Source organism: Taeniopygia guttata, chromosome 5 (genome assembly GCF_048771995.1).
Source record: "Taeniopygia guttata chromosome 5, bTaeGut7.mat, whole genome shotgun sequence".
In the NCBI taxonomy this organism is placed as follows: domain Eukaryota; kingdom Metazoa; phylum Chordata; class Aves; order Passeriformes; family Estrildidae; genus Taeniopygia; species Taeniopygia guttata.
The window spans coordinates 20533162-20558499 of record NC_133030.1 but is presented as its reverse complement, the minus strand read 5'-3'; the positions used below and the strand labels follow the sequence as shown (position 1 = coordinate 20558499).

Below are 25338 nucleotides of genomic sequence, written 5' to 3'. Positions count from 1 at the left end.
CAGTCCCTGCTTCCAGGTGTGTCTCTGAGCTTCCAGTATAATACACAAGATGTTCATAAATGAAACAGTTTCCCCAAGTTCTGTTCTTTGCCTCCCTCCCCTGAAAACAATCATTAACCTGGGGAGTTTGTCTCAGTCACATTTATAAACACATCCTGGTTTCTCCCACTTTTCCAACTGATGCACTTCGGCCCTTTGGCCAGAAGATGGAGAGCACTTCACTCTGTAAGTAATCCCTGGCACACCACAGCTCTCCTGCCACAGAGAGAACAGGCTGTTCACAGCATCAAAAACCTCTCCTGAACCCTCAAACCACGGCTTAAATCCTTCCAACATTTTAAAATAATACGCACAAAGAGGATAAGGTCTGCAGTAAAACCAGTGAAGAGAGAAAAGAAAATAAATCCATGATTATTCAGGAATGCCACATCAAATGAGAGATTAAAGGACAAACTGGCCTGTTTTCCAGGAGGAGCCATAAACACGGTACCCAGCAGCGTCATGCAGGGCTCCTGGGAAGTGAGGCCGTAGCCCAGACTGACCTCTGGAAGAGACTACGGAAAGAGCAAGCAGCTCTTTCCCCTGGAGTCTCCATGCCAGACTCTGGTCACTGTTCTCACCAGAAACACTCCACAGTGCTTCAGCCAAAAGGCTCACACTCCCTCCTGCCTCTGCCTGCCAGCTCACGCCCACAGTCCCAAGAGCCTGATCCCAAATCTTGTTCAAATCCAGTGCACTGGGAGAATTTTATTTACTGTTTCAACCAAGACAACTGCTGTTTTTGTCAGAGAGGAAAAAAGAGTACAAGGGGAGACAAGTAATCTGGAAATAACACATCCCCTTGGGAAACTGTTAGGGAGGTGCTGCAGGGGGGTAGAAGAGAGAAAAAACAGACATCAGCAAACATGGAGATGGAGGAAGCAGCACCGGAAAGGCACTGGAGGATGTTAATCCCTTCTTGGGTGCACAGGATCTACCAGGTTTGAATCACCCACAAGCTGACCACCTAGTAATCTCTCCTGTCTTTCCATTCGCCAACAGCATTTGCTGTTTTGCTTGCCAAGCCCATTGCTTCAAGAAAAAAAACCACCACCTTTTGTAACTGCAAGGGCCTCTGCAAAGCCAGCTGAGCAAAGTGTTGGGGGAAGTAAACTGGGAAGAGGAGGAGAAACTTCTGCTACATCTGTGGTACCTCTGACGTGGGAGAGCAGGGGGAGGGAAGAGCATTTTCTCCACTCATTCTCTCAGCTCTGCCATGAAAGCTCAGTCCCAGCTCCTTCCCCTCTCCCAGCTCAGGGCACAGGGAAGAAAAGTTCACGTACCAATGCGTCCTGCATCCTGCAGCTGGATTTTGAGCATCTCCATGGGAGTGGTGACAATCACCTGGCAGGTACCCGCACCACAGCCTGCCAGCATCTCCTTCAGCAGTGTCAGCTTTTTCCTGCCCAAAGAAAAGAGAGAGAGTCCATCAGAGGAGGTGGCCAGCAATAACACTTGGGCAGCTGGGTGCAAGGCTCAGGCCATATTTCTGACCTTGGGGTTACAGGAAAGGCAGCAATTGGGACAGCAGAACCTGCTAGGCCTGACAGTTCAGCACAATCCAGACTTGGCATCTCTGCCAGCACTATCTGACCTGGAGAACAAGCTCATTTTGTCCCCAGAAACAGAATATTCAGAAAATCCACGAGCCCTGTCAGAACAGCCCCAGACAGGAGCACACAGCCCCCTCCACACATAGCCAGAGCACTGCAGCTCTCTTCCAGCCTGATGGTGCCCCTGGTCAGGGCACAGCTTTCAGAAGGGGCATCACTTCAGAGGGCAGCAGAGGACCTGAGCATTAAGGGGAATAAGGAGCTTTCTACCTGTCAGCCTAGTCCTTTAAAAATTGTCAACAAACACGGACAAGGAGCAAGGAGGGAAAATATTCCACTTGCTGCTTTGGAGTTCTCTGAGAAAAGCAAAATAAATAAACAGTGAATATGAATCAGGGATGCAGTTCCTCTGTGGTTAGAAGCTGTTTCATGTTGCTAGGTTTTCCAAACCGGTACAATTAGCCTTTGCATTAAACTGGTCCTCCCTGAGAGACAAGGGATGGGATGGACCTCCAGCAATGAAGATTTGTGCATTCTATGCACTACAGAGCAGGGACTATCAGCAACATGTTCTCATGCAGCAAAATGCAGCATTTCATTGTTCCCTCCATTCCAAAGCTATGAAAGAGCCCAGCTAAGGCTAAAAAGAGGAATTCAGGATGCAAAACCTCATAAAATTTTCAGAAGTGACGTGGTTTTGCCCTGTAAAAAAACCTCATGCCTTGGCACCAGAAAACACAGACTTGATTAAAAAGTACACCTGACCTGCTCTTTTTAAAAGCGTTTAAAAATGAAGTGTATATAAATCACACAGCCAGAGAGAAACAGCCTCCTCTTTTTTCTGTTTAAAATGCAAGTACCATTTTTACCTCCTCCAGTCCTGCTCTGCAGCAATACATCATCTTAACCTGCTCAAGGCACATCCCCACACTGTGGAAGAAGCAAGAAGCAGTCCCACAATGATATTCCCCATTTCCTTGCACAGCCCAGGCACACTCCTCTGCCAGGGGTTTCACAAGCACACATACAGCACAGCTGTGGGGCAGTGGGCCAGTAAAGCAGTTTCACTGCCAACCCTGGAAGAAAGGGAGGGCAGATGCACTGTAATCCTGCTGGCCCACCATGTAAGCTGGGCTGATTTCCCCACCTCTCATCTTCTCTGGAGAGGATATGAGAGCAGGAGATTAAAGGCACAGAGCCACCACAGAGATTACCAGTGACTAAATATAGAGCTCTCCTTTAATGCTGAAAGAAAGAATATTTCAGTCTCTCCTTTCCAAATTTCCCCACAGGTGAGGAACTGCAAAGAACAATCCCTCCCACAGAGTTACCCACACAGGTGCTGAAGTGTGCACAGCAGACTTTCCTGGAGGTGTGGGGGAACTAGGGTGTGCAAATCCAGAGGTTTCCACTGCCACTGCCACTTGGAGGAGGCCAACTTGTGCTTTTTGGGTAACCTGAAGCACAGCTCGAGTGGCTCGATACAGTCAGCAACAAGGCTGACTGCACAATCCCCAGCCTGGCTGTGGGAGGAAGCACACCACCCAAAGGAGCTGGCTGCCAGAATCTCTCTTTGGCACAGCAGAGCATCTCCCACTTTAGGAAGAGCCCTGGAGCATCCCTGGTTTACATATCTTCTGGCTTTCATCCAGGGTGACTGCTTTGATAACTAGTTCAATAGCTCAAGAAGATTTGGCCTACATAGTCATCTTGGACCATTATCCCAGCCAACTAAAGTCAGCCATGATTTGACTGAACTCCATGGAGTTATGCCAGTATGACCCAAGGAAGGATTTACACATGAGGGTGTATTTTAGAGATGTCAAACAGGTACATCAAAAGCATCTAGAACAAGGGCTTTCAGTTTTTGGTTTGCACATCCTGGGAACTGGGGAGAGTCCAAGAAAAAAAGTAGCTTAAGAGAAGCAAATCTTTTGACAGGAGGTTTAAAAGCTGCCATGCAGGGGTCAAACTGCCTTTGCAAAACCTCACCAGTCTGCACATAAAAGGAATGTTTGAAAACTGTCCCTCTCTATACAACAAAGGAGTTTAAATACTTAATGCACCACTCGCCTTATCCTCAGTGGTTTAAAAACTGGCACATCTCAACTAACTTCAAAAGCTGCAACACCAGCAAAGATATGGTCCTACAAATGCAGAAACCGTCTTTAATCACAGCAAGAGAGTGTTAAATATAACATATACACAATAGCCTCAAATTCTGCTCTGGCAGAAATCAGTTGTTCTACATTTTTTACTGACATGCTATTAATTTGTGACAAATCAAAAATGTCAAATGGGAAGGGGAAGAGATTAATGCTTGATTTAAATTAGAGTTTCAAACTGGAGCTGAAAAATAATGTCAAAAACAGGAACTAGAGGTTTATGGAAGGCTTTTGGGGAACTATCAGGATTTCTGACAGCATTGATATATTGATGTCACATGGGAGCAGTGTAGGATTTTTCCAAGTTTCTCAAAATCTTGACCATGTGGGAATTTACTGTGTTTGGGCAGGGACCAGAACCAGCCATTCTGGAATCAGGGCAACAACATTTCCAAAAAGAAAATCTCTGAGTGAAAGAAACATTCATACAAAGCAATCCATTCCTATCTCCTACCCAAAAGGCTACTGTCCCCATCTTGGACATCACCTTCCTCATTCATAAAATAACCTCTGCCTCTGTCTGTCAGCCCAAGAAGTTGCAGAAAGCTCCCCAGGAGTTTCAAAGCAGACAGAGCTAGTTCCTTTGAAACAATTTAAACAGTGAGTCTTTGATATGGATTAGAAGACCAGCACACAGAGTTGTCCTTCAAAGGAAGGGCACCTCTCTGCCACAGTCACACGGGATGTGCACACAAACTGCCAGTCACTCCCTTTAATCCAACCCCTGATTTTCCAAGAGGGAACAAGCTACTGCAACTGCACTTCAGAAAAGCTGGAGGTATGATGCTGGAAATGTAAAAGCAATACAGTTCCCACTACAAGCTCCCTCTCACTTCTAGTGTCAGCTCAAAAATGCCTCAGACAAGCCAAATAAAGTCCTGATGTGGAACAGATACATCTCAAGGTAACACTGCCAGATTAAATGTTGATCTGGAAGTCATTATTCCAGGTATGTACAGGAGTTCTGTGTTGCATGTTTGGACTAAGCCAAGAGGAGGCTGACTCTGTACCTGCATCAGGTTTGCCCTGGCAGCAAATCCCAAGTGTTTTGCTCCAATGTGAACATTTGTGGAAGTGAACAATGGACATGGTAACACGACTGAGCATGTTGAACACAGAAACAACTCACGTTTCATCCCAAGACATGTGCCTGGAATGATGACAAGGACAATGCTCTCCCATGGGTGCATTCTGTGATTAAACAGCACACCTCGATCTCCCTCCAGATTAACAGTTGAAAGTGCATTTACTTTTTGGCTGACCTTTGATGTCAACAGCTTCAACCCACTGCAACTGCCTGGCCTCTGTGTGCTAAATAAAAGAGCTCACCCCAGACACCTGTTTCTGTATTGGCACAGTAACATTATCAGCTCCTGACTCCTTCTCAAGGGGAAGGGACAGATTTCCCCACTTCCAAGTCGCAGTGAGTGGGATGAGGGCTACTTACATTAAAGAAATGTCTGAGTATCCAGTGGGTAACTGCAGGAGAGGCTGCCTGGGCACACAAATGCCAAAGAATGACCAAACACAGTGTGTGCAGGGTGATACAGCAGCTCAACACCAGGACTAGCAGCAGCACTCCTTCTTTCTAAATTGAGAGCCTCACTTTACAGCCTGACTAAGAGTGTTCTGCAGCTCAAGGATCATGGAAGACATGCAATTGATACTTAAACTCATGCCACAGAAGAGATAGTCCAAGTATTTTAGAACAGCAGACAAGGGCAGATGCAAGAAGAGCAGATGAAGGGAAGAGCCCTGGGGAGATGTATCAGCTGGGAAGGCAATGGACAACAAGCTCCAACCTCCACATCTGCATAAGACTGAAGGAAAAATACCTTGCTTGTCCCAGGATTACCAGTTGGCTATTTCTCTTCCCTGTGCAAAGGATACAAGACTGGAGGAAGCAGAATAGAAGAAAATTTGCTGGCATCAGCAGAAGCAGAATTAAGTCAGTCCTGCTGGTCTTCCTAGGAATCCGAGCTGCTAAGACAGCAGATTGCCAGCCTTTGCTTCAGAACAGCAAACAAAATAAAGGTCAAGATTAAAGAGGACAGGTCAAGCAAGGGAATAACACCTTGGAGAAGAGTAGCAGGAAACTCATCCAGGGACACTGGAAAGTTTTTAACAGCAACAGATTGCTTATGTAAGAAGGCATGAAACACTTTTTACTGCAGCCAAGGCAGAATATTTAACCAAGAACCTGAAAAATGAACAAAACCTGGAAAACACATGCCCAACAAAACAGCTATCTGGCACTCCACACTTTGGGAGATAAACACGAAACCTTGTAGGACACTTTAAAGGAACTGATTTTTTAAAGTGTTTAACATCTAGATTCAAAGAGGATATAAAAAACAGGTAATATTTAAATCAATCAAAGAGACCTTGCACACTGAGCACCCAATAATCAATGATGTACTTTAAACGCTGATCAATGCTATCAATCTAAGCTTCCTTCTCAGCTTCACACCCAAGTGCTTCATAGTCAAGCACTTCAAACATCCTCTGTTCTGGACAATGAAGCCACTACTATTTTAACAGCAGCCATGAGACCGAGTCTCTCAACACATGCAGCTTCAAAAAGCCAGAGTTAAAAAATATCTCATCTGTTTCCAGCAGCAGCCTGAGGACCTTCCCTTCTCTCCACATTCTGCCTTCCCAGCCTAGTGAAAACTCTTCCCCACAGAATGACACAGGAACAAAGACCTTCCTGGAGACTTTCTGTGAGCCATCTTCACCTCATGGGAATTGCAGAGGTCAAAATCTCCTGGGAATCTTAGGTCAAAATCATCACAGGAAATCACATGACCCTTATTACCTTTGCCAATCATGGTCATGGGGTGCCCTTCAGCTTTTTCAGTATCTTGGTCTCCTTCCTCTCCTCCATGGTATAGAAAGACAGAAAGCACGTTTTCAGCACACACACAACTCACTCATTCCTAAATGACCAGGACAGCTTGGAAGGACCAACTCTGTTTCTTGAGAAAACAAAAAAGCTGTAGCTGTAGGCTGTCATAATAGCCTTGACATCAAAATAGAAACTGGCAAAGAAATAGAAACTGGCTAAGAAGCAGAAATTACCTCCCCCAGCCTGTAAGCACACATGCTGCCTGCACCAAAAGGAGGGGAAAAGCACAGTATGGGCAGGAGTGCCTCCCTGAGTCTCAGGATGGAGAGGGCTGCAGGAACACACACCTGCACAGGGACAGTCTCAGGGAGAGAGTTGCACCAACAAGAGCATGAGATCTCTTGTGAGGACCTGCTGCCCCAGTGCTCTACCCCCAGCAGTGTCCAAGAGCAGAGTAAGGGAAAAGAGAGTCTAGCACAAACCTGTAGTGATAACATCCCTAAAATACTCTTCCAGCAATGCGCAGTCAGGAGCTTCCTACACTGCAGGTGCTGTTTTCAGTCTGGCCTTTCAAAAATAGGCTTTATGCCACTTTTTTTATCCTAGCAGCTCAAAAGCAATTTCAACACTAAGTTTTTCAAAGGATAAAAATAAATACATTCATGCACACTGAAAGCTGTTGTTTAACTTGAGGCTACTTTGAGTCATGCTGGATTTGCCACACTCTCTCTGGTCCACACATGCTTCTTCCTTCTTGCACACTGAGGTCTATTTTAATACCACATATTTTAATCAGCAAATACTGGTAGAACATGCATATTTTATAAGAAAAGGATTACCAATTCGTGCAACATATTTCAAGCAAGAGAAGTGCTAGATGCTTAGCACAAAGGCATTCAATGTAAACAGGTCTAGAAGACTTCTGCAGCTTTGAGTCAGAGCATCCTTTGGGATACTGACCTAAGGGCACAGCATCTATGAATATACACAGCAGACAGACTGGCTTGTGCAAAAAGGATTTTGATGGAGCTGAACCAAGATCTTGTTGATCCACCCTTACATTGATCCTAACCCCCCACTGTGCTTTGCCCAGTGCAACACCTTGACTCATGCAATTACATATCAAGAAATGAAACCACATTCATGTGCCAGGCAGCTCCAGGCTTCACCTTTCTAACCCCAAGCTATTTTGTTGTTCATAACTAGGCTTTGGCTGGAATTGTGAAATAGGTGGCCCAGCCTTGTGATGTACTAGCAGGTATGCACCCTGTGGGTCCTGGGTAGGAGAGGCCTTTAAATTCCAGCACTGCTAATCCTGCCCCATCTTATGAAGGCAACTGGGGAGGGGGAGGATGCGACAGAACCATCCCAAGGGAGAAAACTGCCAGATCCCACATTCATAGCCTATACCAGCCACAGCAAAACCTGTAATGCATTTTTCTTCCCATCATATTTTGGGGTGACATTTCTAGGCAGAAATACCTCAGATCATCACCCTCAAGAGAACAGCTGACCAGATTTCACTCATCCAAGCTCCCCATGGTGGTTAAACAAGATGAACCACTCTGACTCCACATGCTGTTGTCACCTAACTGTGGCCCAATGTCTCTTTTCTCTAAAAGAACTAAAATGTTCTGTGTTGAGACACAAAAGCCTCCAACTGCTTGGGTGGTATGCTTCTGCCCTAGGTCACTGTAGTGCCAGACCCATCAGTATGCAAGATTTAGAACAGGGTGTCTTGTTCTTGGAAAAATTCTCTAGCTCCTTTATTCTGAATTAAGTGCAGCATATCACCTTTGTCATGTGTGTACCAGCCAGTAACCCAAAACTCAAACTAGAAGAGGTCTGAGTGAAAACCTCAACTGCTCGTGGAAACAGTTGCATCCCATCCTTACCCAAAGACTCGTTCAAGGCTGCACTCAGCACTGAGGCAGGCACACACACTTTACCTCTCGTGGTGCACGACATCGACTGACAGGCATGTCCCCTTTTAAGGGCAGAAACATCACAGCAGTGATTGCTCTCCCAGAATGCCAAATATGTTGCAATGCTAGTCTGAACTGTCTAGAACTGTTCCTTTAGTGGTAGTACAAGGTGTGCCAGCTTGGCATCCTGTTGGGCCTGTACACGCTACTAAGCCCTCACTTTGTAGGTGGTGGCAAAGAGCTGTGCTGCTGTTTACTGCAGTACACCAAGGTGTGCTGGGCTGTCTGCTGCAGGGATGAGACACACCACTTGGTACAGGACATCATTACCTCCCACTGTCTGAACAGAGCACAGAAGAGACACTATTCAAAGACTTGAGTCAGAAAATCACGAAGAGCTGTGAGCCGATGAGTCACATGGACATATGTTAGCTGCTACTTTAGAGGACTCCAGAACAAAAGAAAAAAAAAAAAAAAAAGAAAAGGTACAGGAAAAAAGTGGATTCTCAATCTGTGTCAGTCCACAATCTCCACTGAAGTTGTTGAGGCACTGATCTGCAGCAGCCAAGACTGACGTGATATGTTTTAGGAAGTTGTTAAGACCAGTAATTGTGCTGGAGCTTTGCATTTGCACTGAAGTCCCACCCCATAATTGTTGATGGGAATTGCTGGGATCGCATCCCAAGCAGGCTGTCATTTAGCTACTGTCACTGAGGATTGGAGAAAATGCCCTTGTCTGCCTTTGGGGAAAGGTATCTCTCTGATGGGAGACACAACTATTTCCCATGCAATTTGGAAAACATCTTGGTGAAAGCAGCCTTAATTATTCATGATCCAGCTACTCTCAACTCCAGCTTACACCTTTTACTTACATCTAATTCATATGAACCAAACTCCATTTGCAAGCTGAACAGGTAATTTTATTTCTTCAGTATTTATTTGAAGGTCAGCTGCTGCAAGTGCCCTTAGTCAATTCAGATTTACCACCTCTCCAAAACTATTTTCAAGGTACAAAAGGAGAAGAGGGGTGCTAAGTTTGGGATCTACAGAACTTAACTTGATACCTTTTTGAGCCAGAACGAGCATAAGAGAATCCAATAGGATGCTGAGGACAAGAGCCCTCCCAGCAGCTCTTTGAGCAATGATCAGTGACATTGGGTTCCTCTCGAATACTTAGACTACACATTCTGGATCTGCTATCTGGATCTGCTAACCTTGGCTTAAATCTGGGACTATTTTTAGAAGCTTGAATAAAGAGCAGTCATCTAGTGGAGTGCTTCATGCTTCCCATTTTAGACATTGCATCCTTAGCCTGAACATAATCACCATCTGAGCTGCTCAAGGTCAACTCATATTTCAGTCATTGCACTATCCCATTCCACCTTCTCCTGATGTCTCACCAGACGTGTCGCAGGAGTCGGTGTCTTTTAAGTTGACTGCAGAAGGTCAGTTCCCTACTTACCCGTCTTTGGAGAGGTGATGCCGGAAGAAGTCATTGGCTGCCAACTTGATAGCCTTTTCTGGTGTCACTAGAGTCAGGTTCACTGCAGCCCCTAGGCAAGGAAAAGAGAAAAAGGCCATTGGATAATGAGTATCATGGAATTGTTAACTGGATCTTTCAGTAATGTGTTGTAACTTCTGCACAAAACCACAGACAGAAGGAGGAGAGCTCCCAGTGCAACAAAGGGATTTAGAAAAACAAAACACCACTGAAAATTAACAAGTGTTTCTGCTTCCCAACACCTAGAGTTTGTGAAAACATCCCCAGATGTGTTTCTACTCCATTTGCCATATGTATTTTGTAATTTCTTCAGCTTCACTACTACCTCCCACCATGTGTATACATGCATCCTTGTCTCTCATCCAAGGATGCACTCCTATGAATTCAGAAGGATGTAGATCAAACCTTCAGAAAAGGAGTACAAGATGGTTTAACAACCAATCCCAACTCCTTTGAAAATATTTTGTGATACTGAGAAGCAAAAGACCCCCTGCCCTGCCTTCTCAATGGATCCCTTCCCTACTTCCTCCCCAAAAAACACCTGAGCAGCTTGAATTCTAAGCAGCTCAGAAAAGGCAGAGCCATTGAAAGACCTGGAGGCTGGCTGAAGTCACCGGGCTCATCTACCCAGAATCAGCTCTAGACTAGCCTTACAGCAAGGTGGCTTCCCCTGTGTGTCACCACTGGGTGTCACCCCCAGAACAGCCACCACTGAAGTGCCTTTTTGCCCACCACACAGAAATTCCCCTCTGAGCTCCATGGCAAGGCTTGCTGGGGGACCTGGGGTGTAAACAAGCCTTGGCTCCCTGCATCCCCCACCCGCTGGAGTGCTCTTTTGTCAGGAGCAACACACAGCAAATCCCTGCATTGTGCCTGCACAATGAAAGGGCTGCAAGGCCCGGCTGGCTGCTGTGGGCCTGAACACCAGTATTAATGCAACATTAGTGTGACAGAGTGACTGGGAGCAGCTTTCAAGCTGCCCTGGGGGAATTGGGGTGAGGGAAAGGCCAGTCTCTTCCCAGCAAAGTGGGGTTTGCACCATTAAATTAACACTCCAGAACATTCTCCTCCATTTAAATCCCAAAGCTCAAAAAGTCCTCCAATAAGCTACACTTGAGACTAGTTAATAGCCTAGAACACTTTTGTAAGAACAAACAAAAAAATACAGGCATTTATGCTTGTCTTTGAGATTTAAACAATTTATCCCTAAGATTCATATTCCAAAGGGAAGCAGCCAGAGAAGCCTGTACCCCCACTAGGCTCCAAAGACCTGGTGGGGTTCATTTTCAGGACCTTTGAACCCAAGTTCAAGGAGCTATAAGGGCTAAACACACCTAGAGAAAGTCAGCTCGATCCTTTATTCCCCAAAGTAGACTCTCCTCCCTTCAAAAATTGAAAGACACAGGTTTAGGGGGACTTTCCTCAGATTAGGAAGCAAAGTCACAATGGGACTTCTGGGACCACTACGACAGGGAGTGGGACACAGGAATCCTTGGTTCTACATCCTCTACTCAGAGGACACACCTCCACCATTCAGAAAATTGCATCAAGAAAAGACAGCCTTTGCAGCATGGGCAGCCCAACACATCTTCCCCCTTTTCAACTCCCATGTTCAGATTTTGCAGGAAATACAGAGTAGTGCTGCCTCATAGCAAGCCAAAGCAATGCTTCATTCCACACTGGCCATGACATCCATCAAATGCCATCATCTTTCACAAATCAACTAGCAGGGAGCAGGGCAGGTCTCTCACACTTCTGGTTCACTGCAAACTTTTAAGGGCACCAATGATTGTGCTGCTTCATTTTGATATTTTTCCTACACATCATGTCCTCTCTGCCATGGCTCCTGCACACAAAAAAAATCACACAGAAATGACCTTCACGCTCCACATCCACCTTTTAATGCCAATCATATCAGGATCTACAAAGCAAATCCACACAGCCCAATTTTAAGTGGAAGTGGCTACCCATTAAGTGTTTCCTCAAATGCCAAGTTGATGACAACTTCAATGACACTCCCAATGGCTGTGAAGTGAAACACCTGTACACTGACACAGCATGAATAATCCTTTCCTTGGTAAAACAAGAAAGGAAAAAAGCATAAACCTGCTACTCTTAACACTAGTGCAAAGGGTTCACTGAAAGAAAGCAAACAAACTCCAAACTATCAAGCAAGAGAGGTACACAAGAAGTACACTTCCACACTCTGACCTCCTTCAGGAACCAAGAGACTTTCACAAAGTTTCTCTTCAATTGCAAATAAAGCAGAGGGTAAAAATACACAACATGCAGGAAAAAAGTTAATGAACCTGAATTTTCTCCTGCATCTTCGATATTTTCAGTAAAGCTGCTTAGCAGAGAATGGATAATCCCTGTCCTGAATAATCCGTAACAGCTTCAATTTACTGGAGGAGGAGAAATTAGATACTCCAACTGCTGGCTGTATGCTTTCCACAGCATCTTCTTCTTTTTGTAAAATCTCTTCAATTCTGCCCACGCCAATGGGTACTTCCCTAACTAAAGCCAACCTTGGCCTACAGGCAATGCTACATGTACCACAAGCAGACAGACCAACAGAATGGAAAAATAAACAGGAATCATTAAAAAACAAAGCTTTTTGAAAATAAGTAAGGAAGCACTACAAAGAACAAAATCAACCAGGGCAAAACTAGCTGTTTGCCAACTAAACTTGTAGGCACCCTCTTCTCACCAAGCCCTGTTTTTTTATTAAAACACATTTCTCACAGAAATCCTTATACACCACCAACAACCTACATAACAGGGAGACTGAGTCATCCCCAGTGCAGCACTGGGACATATTATTAGCAGAGGCCAGGGAAGGCTGCCACACTACTGCAGCTGAAGTGCAGCTACCCTCCAAATGTCACCAACAGCAAAGGGAACTTCCTCAGCCTGATCTGGGCCTTTGGCTCCTGCCAGCTTGGCTAAACGCTTGGCCTGCAAACAGCACTGGGATTGCTCTGAACATGTGCTGGGATCTTTAGGTGGCTTCTGTCTGGACTGCATTAGGAAGCTGAGAGAGCCTCTCTCCAAGGTCCCCTATCACTGATGCCCATGGGGACCAGGAGCCCACAGGCACTATGGATTCATTCACATGGCATCATATTTTATGTCTGCACACCATCACTTCCTTGAGCACAGATGGGGCTAGACAGCACCATCCAGCATTGAGGCACTGCTGCTATATAGATGGCATGGGAAAAAGCATGAGGGAACTCCTCTTCCTCCTGTCCCAGACAAATCCAAAAACCTCTGTAACTTCTGGGGAAGAACTTGAGAGAAATTCTGGGATTGCCTTATACATCACACAGTTTGCTATGGGCTACTCATACAAAGCAAAGACTGCTTGCCCACACAAATATCTTAAGAGGTGATTTGCAGAAAAGCATCCTACAAACACAAGCAACTCTCCTATCTGCACTGAGGAGATTTGATTCACACATGAAGAAGCCCTGAAGTCACACAGCAGGAATGGCTGTGCCCAAACAAGCTCTTTCTCTCCTCTGACAGAGGCCAAAGGATCTGCAGGGGCAACTGACGTGCTTGTGACTCCTCCATGGGGAGCAGCAACTGCTACTTTAGCACATTAACATATAATCCTCCCAATTTCAGCTTAAAGCCTGCAAATAAGAGCTTGTGAGTCATTCATCAAATCCTGCTGGGGAACTAGGACAGCTGGAGGGAGCAGGAACCAACCCACCACCCAATTTCCATATTTCTCTGTCTGCAAGGCTCAGACATCTCTTCACCTTCTTTCCAGTAAAGTACTCACACAATCTCATGGATCTTGGATGTATTTTACCCACCAACCCTCTACCTGAGAGGGAGGGAAGGGCTGCTCATGTCAGCTCACAGAACTGAAGCACACAGACCAGGATTGTTGCTCTTGGGAGTATTCACATTGGCACCATGGCCATGCTGAAGTATCTATAATTTTCTGGAAGGAGCTGGAGCTATTCAAAATAGGCCTGTCCAACCCAGCTCCTGATTTAATAGTCAGAAGTAATTTCAAGCAACTATCAGCACCTTGAACAGAGTTAGGGACACGGACCAAGTTGCCCAGACTTGGGAAAGGTTGGGAAAAGAAAGAGGTATGCAAAACCCTCTACATCCTTCTGCTTGGGGATGACAAGTGGCCTGGAGATTCACATCCTCTCTACCATTCTAAGCCTCAAAGGACTAAGCTGTGTCTCCCAAAAGTCTTGATTCTCACAAAAACTCTTGGTCTTACAGTCTCCCCTGTAAGTTTCCCCAAACAGCTTATTCTTCCTGCCAAGCAGCCTGCCAGGGCACTTTTACAGCCAAAATTAACACAAGCTTGAAATCCTGGCTAGGAACACAGAAGCAGCCAGATTCTGGGAAAAATCAAAGGGGAACACGTCACTGCTAGCATCAAAGATGGAGCTTGCCAGGGTTCCTTGAGGTTATTTGTCTTGTTGCCTGCTCCCAGGAAAGCTGATGCAAAGCAGCCAATCCATCCCTGCCATCCACCACACTCCCCTGAAACGCCTACCAGGAAGTTGGGCAAGAGATGCTGCCTGAATATCCAATGCCTGCTCCTGGGCTGGCCAGCCACAATGCCTTTGTTTCCTTAGGAGTAGGGAAGAATCAGCAAGAGACACTACACATGCCAAGAGTAAGGTGCCAGCATCTCTGGACTTCCACTTGAAAAAACAAAGAGCAAGGACTCAACTTAATGATAGAAGCATAACTTTAATCAGGCTTTATCAGAGACTGACTGCCACCAAGAATGCTATCTGAGCACCCCAGATAGAAGCTGCATATGCAGGCAAGTGACTATCAGGACACAAAATGAACCAGAACTCAGGTCAATGAAGCCAGCTGGAGCGTGCTGCAAGCCAAGGAGGTATTCCATGTTTTCCTCTGCTACAAGTGAAGTCACGATTTGGCCTGCTGGCCTACTCTCCTCAAAATCTTTAAAAACTTACAGGGATTTTGTGTTTAAACTATAAAAGGTATAATGTCAACTGAGGAACTCACTGCTATAATAGACAGCCTAAGCCAAGGAGCCAAGAGATTTCTAGCAGGTCAGCACACAACAACCAAACAGCTAAAGCTCAACTCTGAACCAACCTCTGATTTTCTTACCATCCCAAGGGAGTTTTTTTGGAGGGCAGGTTATTTAATTTTTTTTTTTTTTTAATTGCAGCTTGTCTGAATGCTTGAACAAGGCACTTGGGCATGCTTGAGACAGCAGGCCTGACCGTGCTGGTGGAGGGTTTTGACATAAATTCAATCATTAACCACAGAACTTTAAGAGCTGGTTTGCTACTGCCCCTCTGTCAAAAGTTACCATGCCCAAGCTGGGAAACATAATACACAGTCCTGAAACAAAGTCCAGAAGCTTCACTTAAAATGCTAGTAAAGATGAAGTTCACTAAGTGGTAAGTTTTAACACCAAAACAGTCATGAGGAGGACTCAAGTCCTCAGTGGTAGGTATCTGAATAGACATCTGCATTGAAGAGTTTATTTTAGGAACAGCTGCACTGTTCAACCTCCTAGGATATTGCCAGGTTATTGCTTTATATGCCAGAGAACAGAGCTTTGCCTCCTACTCACGCACCAGTGCTTCCAACGCAAAAGCTGTGCTGTGCCTGAGTCAGCTGCACTCACCTCTGTACATACCAAAGTAGCCTTCTGAACGAATTGTTTTAATGAGGCAGTCGGACCTGCAAAAAGAACAGAAGGAGATGAAACACAGGACCTCAAAGGTGGGTGAGTGCAGAGAAAAACAAAGCAAATTTCTTGGAGTGGTTTCCATTCACATTCTGTCAGCAAAACCCTCAGCTGAGATGGGAACTGCATTCTAGAAACACAAAAGGGAGGAGTGTCACTGAAGGGTTGTTTATCCAGGGTCCCCTGTGGCAAATGCACATGAGATGCTCTAACAAGCAGATCCCCATGTAAACATTTTTAAATCCAGCTCTGGAAGGGAAATGAGGGGAGACAAACCCCTCATGCTCACTTGTTTGTCTTAATCTGTGAAATTTGACACAAGGCACACAAACATGAGATGACCCGAACACTCAGTCATCTGTGGCCTCCCACGAAGATTAAAGCAAGCACTTTTAACACATCAAGTACCACAGCAGGCAGCAAGTACTCAGGCTCTTGCCCTGAGGAGAGCGCAGCAGGGTGCTGTGCTCCAAGGGGAAAACTGTCACCTTCCTTATTGCAAACACATTTACACAAATGGGAAAACCCTGCAGAGCACTGGAATGGCTCAAAGGCTTTGGAAGGCACAGACACACACACCTAGAAAATCCAAAGTCATGGTTCAGGAAGGCTGCAGAGATTCCCTGGCAGGGTTTTCCTCTCTGGACCACAGCTGCATGAAGATGTGATGCTGCCTTTAGGATCTTTGGGAAGAGACAGGTACTTGCTCTAGCCATAGAGGAATGGAGAGGTGCACATGCATGGATGTGTACATAATTTAACGAATAAAAGGTTATTTTAAGCACTAATAAGAGAAATGTGTCTGATGAAAACACGAATACATTTTTAAGAGATTTGGCAACACAAGGAGTAAACTTCTCAGTTCTGCAGTAGTGCTGAGGTGGAAGAGAAGGAAATACAGAGCTCCTTTGAGGGCTTTATAGCTGTACCTGGGCAAAGACTGTTCTAAAGCTATTTGTGAAGAGCCCATCCTGCATTGCTACCAGTCATGGCAATGAGTTTCCCCTCTTCTAGGACTCCCTGAATCCTTTGGCATCTCATCTTTCACACATTCCACCCAGCACCTGCAACTTGCACATACTTATCCCCTTCTGAGCAGCCCCTCCAACACATCAGCAAGCCCCAGAAATCTCAGTGCACCTTCTCCCTATCCCTTCCATCAAGTTCTCAGACTGCAGTGCTGGAGGCAACACATTTTCCCTGAGCCAGGAATGATGCTTTGAACAAGCCGCAGCAGGGAGAGGAGTGAGAAGAGCTGCTCCCCAGCATATTCATACAGCCCTGACACATCAGGATAGAGCTTGCATGTCACTTAAAACCCCTCAAGCTGCAGCAGAACAAGATGCAGCCAAGGCCACATCCAGCTTTCTTCTCTCCCTGGAAACAGGGAGCCAACAGCCAACTAAAATGATACACAAATGAAACCTCCACAATAACATACCTGGGGCAGCACAGCCCAAAAGCCAAGCTCTCTTCATCCCTCAGAGGTCCTCCAGTGTCTTTGTCTTTTTCAAGTGAAAGGTTCCCCTGATGCCAAAGATGTCTTGAGCCAAGCAGAAGTAAGGCATGCTATCTTAAAGTAAAGAGCTAAGATTTCAAAGGAACATGCTGCCTTTCCTGGGTGTTCAGCGGACACCACATAATTGGTGTCATCAGGAAATCTAGTATTGATGGGCACGCAGCATTTCCAGAAAAATAAGCTGCTGTAACAGGGGAAACTTTCTTAGGAAAGCTCAGCCCTTCCTGTTCTTAGAAGCAGCCAGTTCAAATATACAAGGTAAACCTTATGTTTTCCTTAACAGCTCCTCATATCACAGCAATTCCTGGCTATGGAGCTGACTTGCACTTGACTGCTGGAGGTTAAAAGCCTCTCTCCTACCGAGCTCCCTTCCAGGCATGAGACATCCTGGCATGCAGTCCCAAGGGGTGCCTACAAGTTCTTCAACCTGCCCAAACTACTCCTGCTGTCAGGTCACGAGGATAAGGGATCCTCAGGGAGGTGAAGCAATCTACAGCAGGAGCAGGACACAACAAAAGGTGATGCAAAGCAACATGGGTGGCCACATCCTGCCAACAAGCCAGGGCACACTGACAATGCAGGGAGCAGAGAGCACAGGAACTATCAAGGGAAGCACCAGAGCCTACAGCTTAAGCTCATGTCATCAGCTAGAGCAAGGAGGCACAGAGACTAAAGCCATCAGCATAGAGAGCATTTCCTTCCTATTCCCTCTCTGCCTCAAATTCTCCTGGGCAGGAAAGAGGAAAAGATGATGTGGAGGAGCAGGGATCAGGTTACACTCGTTCTAAACAAAGTTGTAGGAGGACAGGACAAACCTCACCAGGCCCAGTCCCTTCTTCCCCTCAATACCACAAATTCTTTTGGAAAACTAAGTCTGTCTCTGGTTCCCAGGATAAAGCATCTTGTGCTAAGTGTGGTACACATTCCCACAGCAGATATGCAGCCCTAAGCACTTGACACAAATTCCAAGTGAATTTGGTGGGCTGGATACACTCATGCCTTCTTTTCCTATAGGTGCAGTACCTGAGGCTTTTTTAGACACTGGATGGCTGGTCTGACTATAGCATGTGTCAGCCTATGATCCTTCAAAGGGCCCATATGCAATGCTCTAGACTGGGAATGAGCAACTGCTTCCTCTTTTTAAAACTGATACAGCAAAGGAAGGCTCTCCAATATCAGAGCAATGGAAACAGAACAGAGGAAGAAATTCCCTCAGGCACCTGACTAGCTCAGCAGACTCCTTGTGTTTGGGATGAGGTGATCAGGATTCCTTGTGTTTTGGGTAGTGAACACGCTGCTCCCGAACAAGGGATGCAAAGAGATGTACCCTCTGCAGAGAACTCTGCTTGCTTGGGTCAGCAGCCTCAATAGCTGCTCTATTTGCTTCATCTGCTCTAGCACAGCTTGGCTCCAGACTGTCCCCTGGCTTTCCTGAGGACAGTCCAGTTCCTAGAGATGCTGAGCTCACCTGAAAGAGGCAACAAAGTGGAAGGACTCCCCATGGAAAGCCCCGAGGGATGGTGCCCATGTGGGCAGTACTCACAGGCTGCTGTACATCCGTTGACTATTCTGCTGGTTCTGCAGGCGAGTTTTTGCCAGGTCAATTGGAAATACACAGGTGACCCCGATCAGCCCAGCTATCCCTCCATTGATCAGCTTGGCAGGTAAACTGTAAGGGGATGAGAGAGAGAGAAACAGATGTCCTAGCACTGGGTAATATCAGGGAAGGGAAAGAGGAAAGAGCACAGCTCTCTTGCATGACTAGAGTTATTGCATCGCTGTGGGACAAAGCTATCCCTCCCAGCACAAAGGAAGCTCTTCCACAAAGCAAAGCTTGGTTCCTGCTGTGTATATGGGGAGGCAGAGAAAGCTGCACATACCATCAGCACAAACCACTGATGAGTGGAGTGGAGCCAAACACCTAACCCACACATTACCAGGAGCAGGAAAAAATCCTCTTGTCCAGGACCTGGGGATTTCTGTTGTCCCTAGAGGAGAAAAGACTGAGTGCTGGACCATCTACCACGTGGACAGCCTTCAGTTAGGGCCTGATGGCATCTGAGCAAGCGGGTTTACTGACAAACGCTTTCCTGCACCACAATCAGATCCGCAGCTAATGAGAGGTTCATGATACATCAGCTGCTACCGTCATGTGGGAATGGCCCAGCAGAAGCACCCAGCTGGCAGCCATGGAGCAGATGGCCACAGCCACGGGAAACTGCTTCCAGACCCATCTCCTGGGGCCAGGGGAACACACACACACACACAAAGCAGCAGCCCGGCAAAACCACCGGGCTGGCAGCCTGCATGGCCGCAGATGCGGAGATGTGAGCTCGTACCTCTGGGGGAAATCAAAACCTGGCTCGCTGCACGTGCTTCTGAAGCACAGGGCTTTTTCCACTCCCCTTTGTGTTCCCACAGAGAATTCTTGCAAGTGGCACTGAGCGAAAGCCACGTCAGCTAAACATGGGTTCCCAGCAAATTCAATTAAGAAAAATGTCCTGCACTTACATGCTCAATAAACCACTGCACACAGAGACAAAGAAAGCCTGTTTGAGTCAGCTCCCTCCAATAAAGTACAGGATATGGCTCCCTGAACACAGGATGTGTCAGATATTAAGCTGGTGGCTGACAGCAGTCCTAGACTGCAGCTGGGTGAGCCTGCAAGGCCTATCCTCCCACTGGGGGAACTGGCACACTGCCTTACATGGCGGTGACTGGCTGTTCTGGATGGGGGGATGGACTGCATTACCCTCTGGAAGCAGCAGTGCTGAGACTGGCCCAGACATGGTGGGGTGAAGCCCTGCAAACATCTTTGCCCCAGCAGCATTCTAGAGCACTCTGCATCAAGGGGCAAATGCAGAGAGGATCGATAAGCAGCCATGCTTGAGGGAAAGGCAGGATATGGAGACTCAAGGTTAAAAGACTTCGTCCAAAAGGGCTAAGCATGATCTTGACACCTCAGAACCTACATGCTGACATACATTGAACCACTCCTTTCAGCCTCTGCTGTCCTGCACCTTAAGCTCCTTCCTCCTTAACACCTGCCAATGCAACACACACACAGCCCCAGGGCCAGCACAGCTGGAAGAAGAGGTGCCAAAGACAGGAAGACAGATCTGAGCTCAGCCTACAGCTCCAAACTAGAGAGTGCTGACTGAGATTAAATCAGCACAGTACTTCAGGAAGACAGGCCCAAATCAGTGCACAAGCTCAGTGCAGAGCCACGCTTTCAGACCTCACCAGCTTCAGACTGTTGCCTCAGGGATCTTTGTGCCACAGTCTGAGAACAGAATAGATTTGCCTGCGAACTCCTACACTCAGCTTGTTCTCAGGACATAGGAAAATTTCAAACAGTAAGCTTGACATCATTGTGTTCTCTTTATTGAACCCACAGTCACGCTGAAGGAGGAGGTTAGAGACCAGATAAAAGTGTGCCAAGATGGAGACACCACAGAGAAGGAAGATGTTGAAGACAGGATCACATCAGCCTCCCCAAATTCAGCTCTGAAGTCACTATCGGCAAGTCACAGACTGTGAGGCACCACCAGTGCCCCCTTCCAGCCTCAGCACTGTTATCACTTCTCTAAGTGTCCCTGAATCACCTAGGACAAGCAAAGACTTGCCTTTCTCAACCTGTTCCAACAGTGAAATCATCACAGGGTTTATATCAGGTGGGACTGAGACACAGACACAAAGGTCCTGCCTGCTGCTACTGTATGTGCAAGAGATTCCCCAGTTTCAGCCCAGACCCCAGCAGTAAAAGGGAATCGTCTGATGTGCCTGGGCAAGCCAAAAATTTGAGGCTGCAGACAGCCTCTCCCTCTGCCTGTGGGGGAGAAACCCTTGCTCAATACTCCCACCACACCTGAATTTAACCATCCAGATCTCCCCATGAACCCTGCAGAGGGACACTAGTAGGGATGGGCACGGGGCAGTATCCAGCAAGACACTGAGATTAAGTTCCACGTGCACTGCTGCAGAAATGCAGTGCCCTTGATCTCACCATGCAGCAAACCACTGCTGTTGATTTTAGTCCTTTGCTACCAATTTTGTTCCACTAAGGGGTGACAGAAAAAAATCTGCTTGGTTTGGCTGCCTGTGACCACTGAAGACACATGGTCCTATCGACTGGAGAGATGACCAAAGCAGAAGAGGTGAGGGATTTGAGGCACAGAGAAGAACATGAGACAAAGACCATTGCACCTGAATCAAAAGCTTTTTCCCCTGTGACTGAGTCATCCCACTTCACACATCAGTGCTTTCTGCTCTCTCAAGGGATAAGAATCCACTGTGCCTGGTCTCTCTGTCCTATTTAGCTTCTGCACAGCTACTGCCTCTCACTACCTACGTGTGCAGGGCTTAGTGAAATGAGGACAACGCTGGCTAGCATGCAAATAAAGCCATTTGCTCAGTTTAATACAAGAAGGGATACAAAGGCATCCCAGTTCTCCTCTTCTAGTGCTCCTCCTCAGTCCTTTTAACTAGTCCCTGTAGCCAGCAAACTCCTGCTCACACTGCCAAAAGCACACTGGAGGAGCCAGGACACATCTTGCAGGACACATTGCCTCTTGTAGGACATGTCTCCACTTCCTTCAAAATACCAAGCTTCAAACAGTCACAGACTTTGCTTCTGCTTTTTGCTTTTGCTTTGCTGAGGTTATCGGGAGCATAGACCTGCCACCTCCAAGGAGGTGAATCTCAGCACGCCCTTCATGGGTGTGTTGGAAGAGTTCCAAGTGCTCTCCAAATTGGATAGCAGATGATGGCCAAATCTAGGCACACAAACACTCCACAATGCTGTATTTTTATCAGCACAGTTCAGGATTGTTTACACTTGCAGAAGACAAGCGTACAGGAAGATATCCTAATCATGGCAAATGCTAAGAAGGGGCAGCCCTCTTGCCTGCAGCATTCGGGCACTGCCAAGTCCTGTCCCTCTGTCTCCATGTTTCATTCACCCACTCACCCCACCTGTCCTGAGCCGGTAACCTGGAAAAGTAGATGTTAGAAAAGCAACATGAAAAACCCCACAGGAATCCCAAAGCATACAGGAGTCATTTAGCTGGGGCAACTTCACAAGCAGCAAAAAATTAAACCCATGTGGAGGACTGTGCAGATCCACAGTTCTTAGGAAGCAAAGGGTAGAACTGTGTCTTTCCAGGAAATGAATCCCAGTTCATTTCCAGGGAAGACTCAAATGCAGCCTTTACCAAAACCAATACTCCTAAGTTTCCACTGTGCACATAAGTGTCCTTAATAATTTCTGGTACTTCATGTTCCTGCTATCACTCAAGCCTTGACTGTCTGCAGAGTAAGGGTACAAGGCTGCACAAGGCTATGTGGACTTTGTTATTACAAGTACTGCATCCTTGGCTGGTCAAGGACCTGGCTTTGCTCCCTTGATGCCAGCAGCTGAAGTCAGCAGGTCAGGGTGACCTTTGAAAGAAGAAACAACAGATCATGCAGGGTAGAAAGCAGAGGGTAGAAAGAAAAAGGCAATGAGAAAAAAGAACTGAAGAAAGCAGAGGTGTGACAATATGGCAGAGACACAAAATAAGAGAAGGTTCAAAAAAAGCAGGTAAGAAAGGAGAAGAGAAAGAATCAAAACTTTTAAGGCTGGAAGAGATGATCAGGTGATTTCCTCCAACCTCCTGGATCCCAAATGGAAATAACTTCGAAAGATTTTAAAAGAAAAACCTAAAGCACAATTAAAAAAAAAATTAGTTACCTGATCTGTTTATCAGCCATTTAATTCAAACTTGATCTTGTTAAGAAACGAATTTGCTCCTTCCAATTGCTCTTTTTCAGTCACGTCTTTCTCACTTCAGTTTCTTCCTGGGAAAGGACAGAAGGACACCAAGAACAAAGTTGAGACACTTAGACTCTTCTTAAATCTCAGGGGCTACTTGGCAGGCAGGCTGTAGGGTTAGGACAGCTGAGGCACAAGTGACTTAAGGGAGCACCTGATCTCCTCAAAGAGGAGACTGAGCTCCAGAGGGAGCCTTATAAATGTATGTGTGTAAATATAAATATACAAGGACACACTGAGGGAAGAGTTGCCAGGGTCATCAGGTTCTAGTAGCATACGAGGAAAGGCAGCAGCCAGGCAGGGCACAAGCTCTGCCCAGAAGCCAGGACAGCCATGTCTGTCACTTCTCTCCAACTTCAGAGAGCATTTCACACCATGCCATGTGCATCCCCAACCCTCTGCAGGTCCACCCAGCTAGCCCAAGAGAGTCAAGTGTCATCACAAGACTCTTTTAGCACTTCTCTTCAACACATACATGCTGTGTCCAAAGGACAGCCTTCAAAACACTGCTCTTCCAGAGATTACTATCTTTCCCCTATTTCCAAGCTTAAACAGACAGCCCTTGTTCAGTCTTATGCCAATACTGCTTTTTAAGCAATCCCTCTCCCTCTCCAAGCTGCTGATGCCACTTTGCCCTTTGGACCACTCCTTTCATCTCAGTGCCAGACTGCAGGAATCAGTTCTCTCTAAGACTCTTAATTGTTACTGTTTAATGAGAGCTGTTAGAAGTCACCACACAAAGAAATCTGGACATCAGAGAAAATTTCAGAAGCGGCCACAACTTTCAGCTTTCTGGAGATGCCTTCATCTCCTCACCGCCAGCCTGGGAACCAGATGCCCTTTGCTTTCTGCAGGTGTCTCAGCAATATTCAGCCAACTTCCTCCCTCTTCCCTTTCACTTGCCACCTGGATGCTGAGCCACAAACAAAGGAAGCACCTTTGCCCTTTCCCTCTGGAATGAAATTTGCTCCTTTACTGCAGATTTCCTAAGCCACACAGAATCTCGTATCCAACAGAGGGGCTTACAGGCTGGCACTTCTGGAGATAAGTGGCTCTCAGTACATTCCTGAGACTAGAAGGTCCCTGACAGTGTGAAGGGCTAGTGATGGTGTAAACAGGTATAGGGAAGAGTTCAGGTTCCCTCCTGTTATATCAAGTGCCAAGGATAGGACAGCATGAAACCATTTGTACTGTCCCACCCTTGGACGACATGAGAATGAAACTGCCTTTTCTGCAGCCCCACATTCAGCTAGAGCTGGGAGAGACCAGCACATGGAGCTCCCTAAGGAAAGGCACTCCTCCTCAAAATACTGCACACAAACCTCACCCACTGCAGTATGCTGTTATCCCTTCTGTGACTCCTCTTCAGACAGTTTACCTGATCCCAATTGATCTGTGGCTGCAGACCTTAAAAAGTCCAGATCACCTAAGTGTGCACTTTCCAAGTAAAAATCACTTACACCTTTTTTCTAGTTTTCTATCAAATTAACCAGAATAAGACAAAAATATTAAAATACAGGAAGACCAGTAGCTGAAAGCCTGTAACCCTGTCATAAACAAGTCATGAATTGTGAAAATTCACTTGATAATGTCTACACCCTCAATAAACTTGTGTTATTGAGCCAGGCCTGACAAAATACATGCAGCAAATGGTCCTGACAGCCTGCTCCAAGTTCTGGCAAAACACCCTCCTTGTTGCCTCTGCTGCACCCTTCCATGCAGAGGAGCATTCAGGAGGACAAGCATCCACCACAAAGGGCAACAGCAAGAAAAGACAGCAAGGCTGCCAATATTCCCCACAGGCAGGTAGCCTAAAGAGTGAGACACCAAGATGGACATACAAATACATCATAGGGCTGTTTCTTACCTGCTGATACAAGTAAGGCAATGGAGTCCCTCTGCACCAAGAGGGACTTGGAACAGCTGAGTTTAGCTCTCTCTGGCCTTTTTTTTTTTTGACTTTTGGCTTCAGCTCCCCACCTGCCCAGGAACTACAGAGTCCTCTGCAGCTGTCTGATCCAGCTGGAAAACTGCTGCTGCATCCCAACAGGATCAGATGCTCCTGCTGCAGCTGCACTGCAAGATAGGGTAAAAACAACCTTCCTGGGTTTAAAGCTGGGCAAAGTTACAGGTTTCCTTGGTGCTGGCTGTACAGCCAGCAAATACCAGGACTAGTATCATCTCCCCTAACAAAAGCCACTCAACTCGTGGACCAGCGACGGGAAGCAAACAATGTGATCATTTTACAGCAGACACC

At 46.4% G+C, this 25338-nt stretch overlaps 1 protein-coding gene across 6 annotated transcripts in view; it reads right to left on the bottom strand.

Annotated features, from left to right (window-relative positions):
- Positions 1-25338, bottom strand: part of SLC25A22 (solute carrier family 25 member 22) — a 51404-nt gene that overhangs the window by 5174 nt on the left and 20892 nt on the right. For 5 of the 6 annotated variants that reach the window (XM_030274041.4, XM_030274042.4, XM_072929818.1 and 2 more), the window contains 5 exons: positions 23001-23107; positions 18813-18938; positions 15688-15743; positions 9993-10083; positions 1323-1441 (listed from right to left, as the gene is read on the bottom strand). In XM_030274041.4, the coding sequence (XP_030129901.4) occupies positions 1323-1441; positions 9993-10083; positions 15688-15743; positions 18813-18938; positions 23001-23020 (412 nt within the window). In that variant the 5' untranslated portion in view covers positions 23021-23107. Of the gene's footprint in view, positions 1-1322; positions 1442-9992; positions 10084-15687; positions 15744-18812; positions 18939-23000; positions 23108-24948; positions 24970-25338 lie in introns of those variants that run through there. The other variant, XM_030274043.4, reaches the window with a different exon arrangement.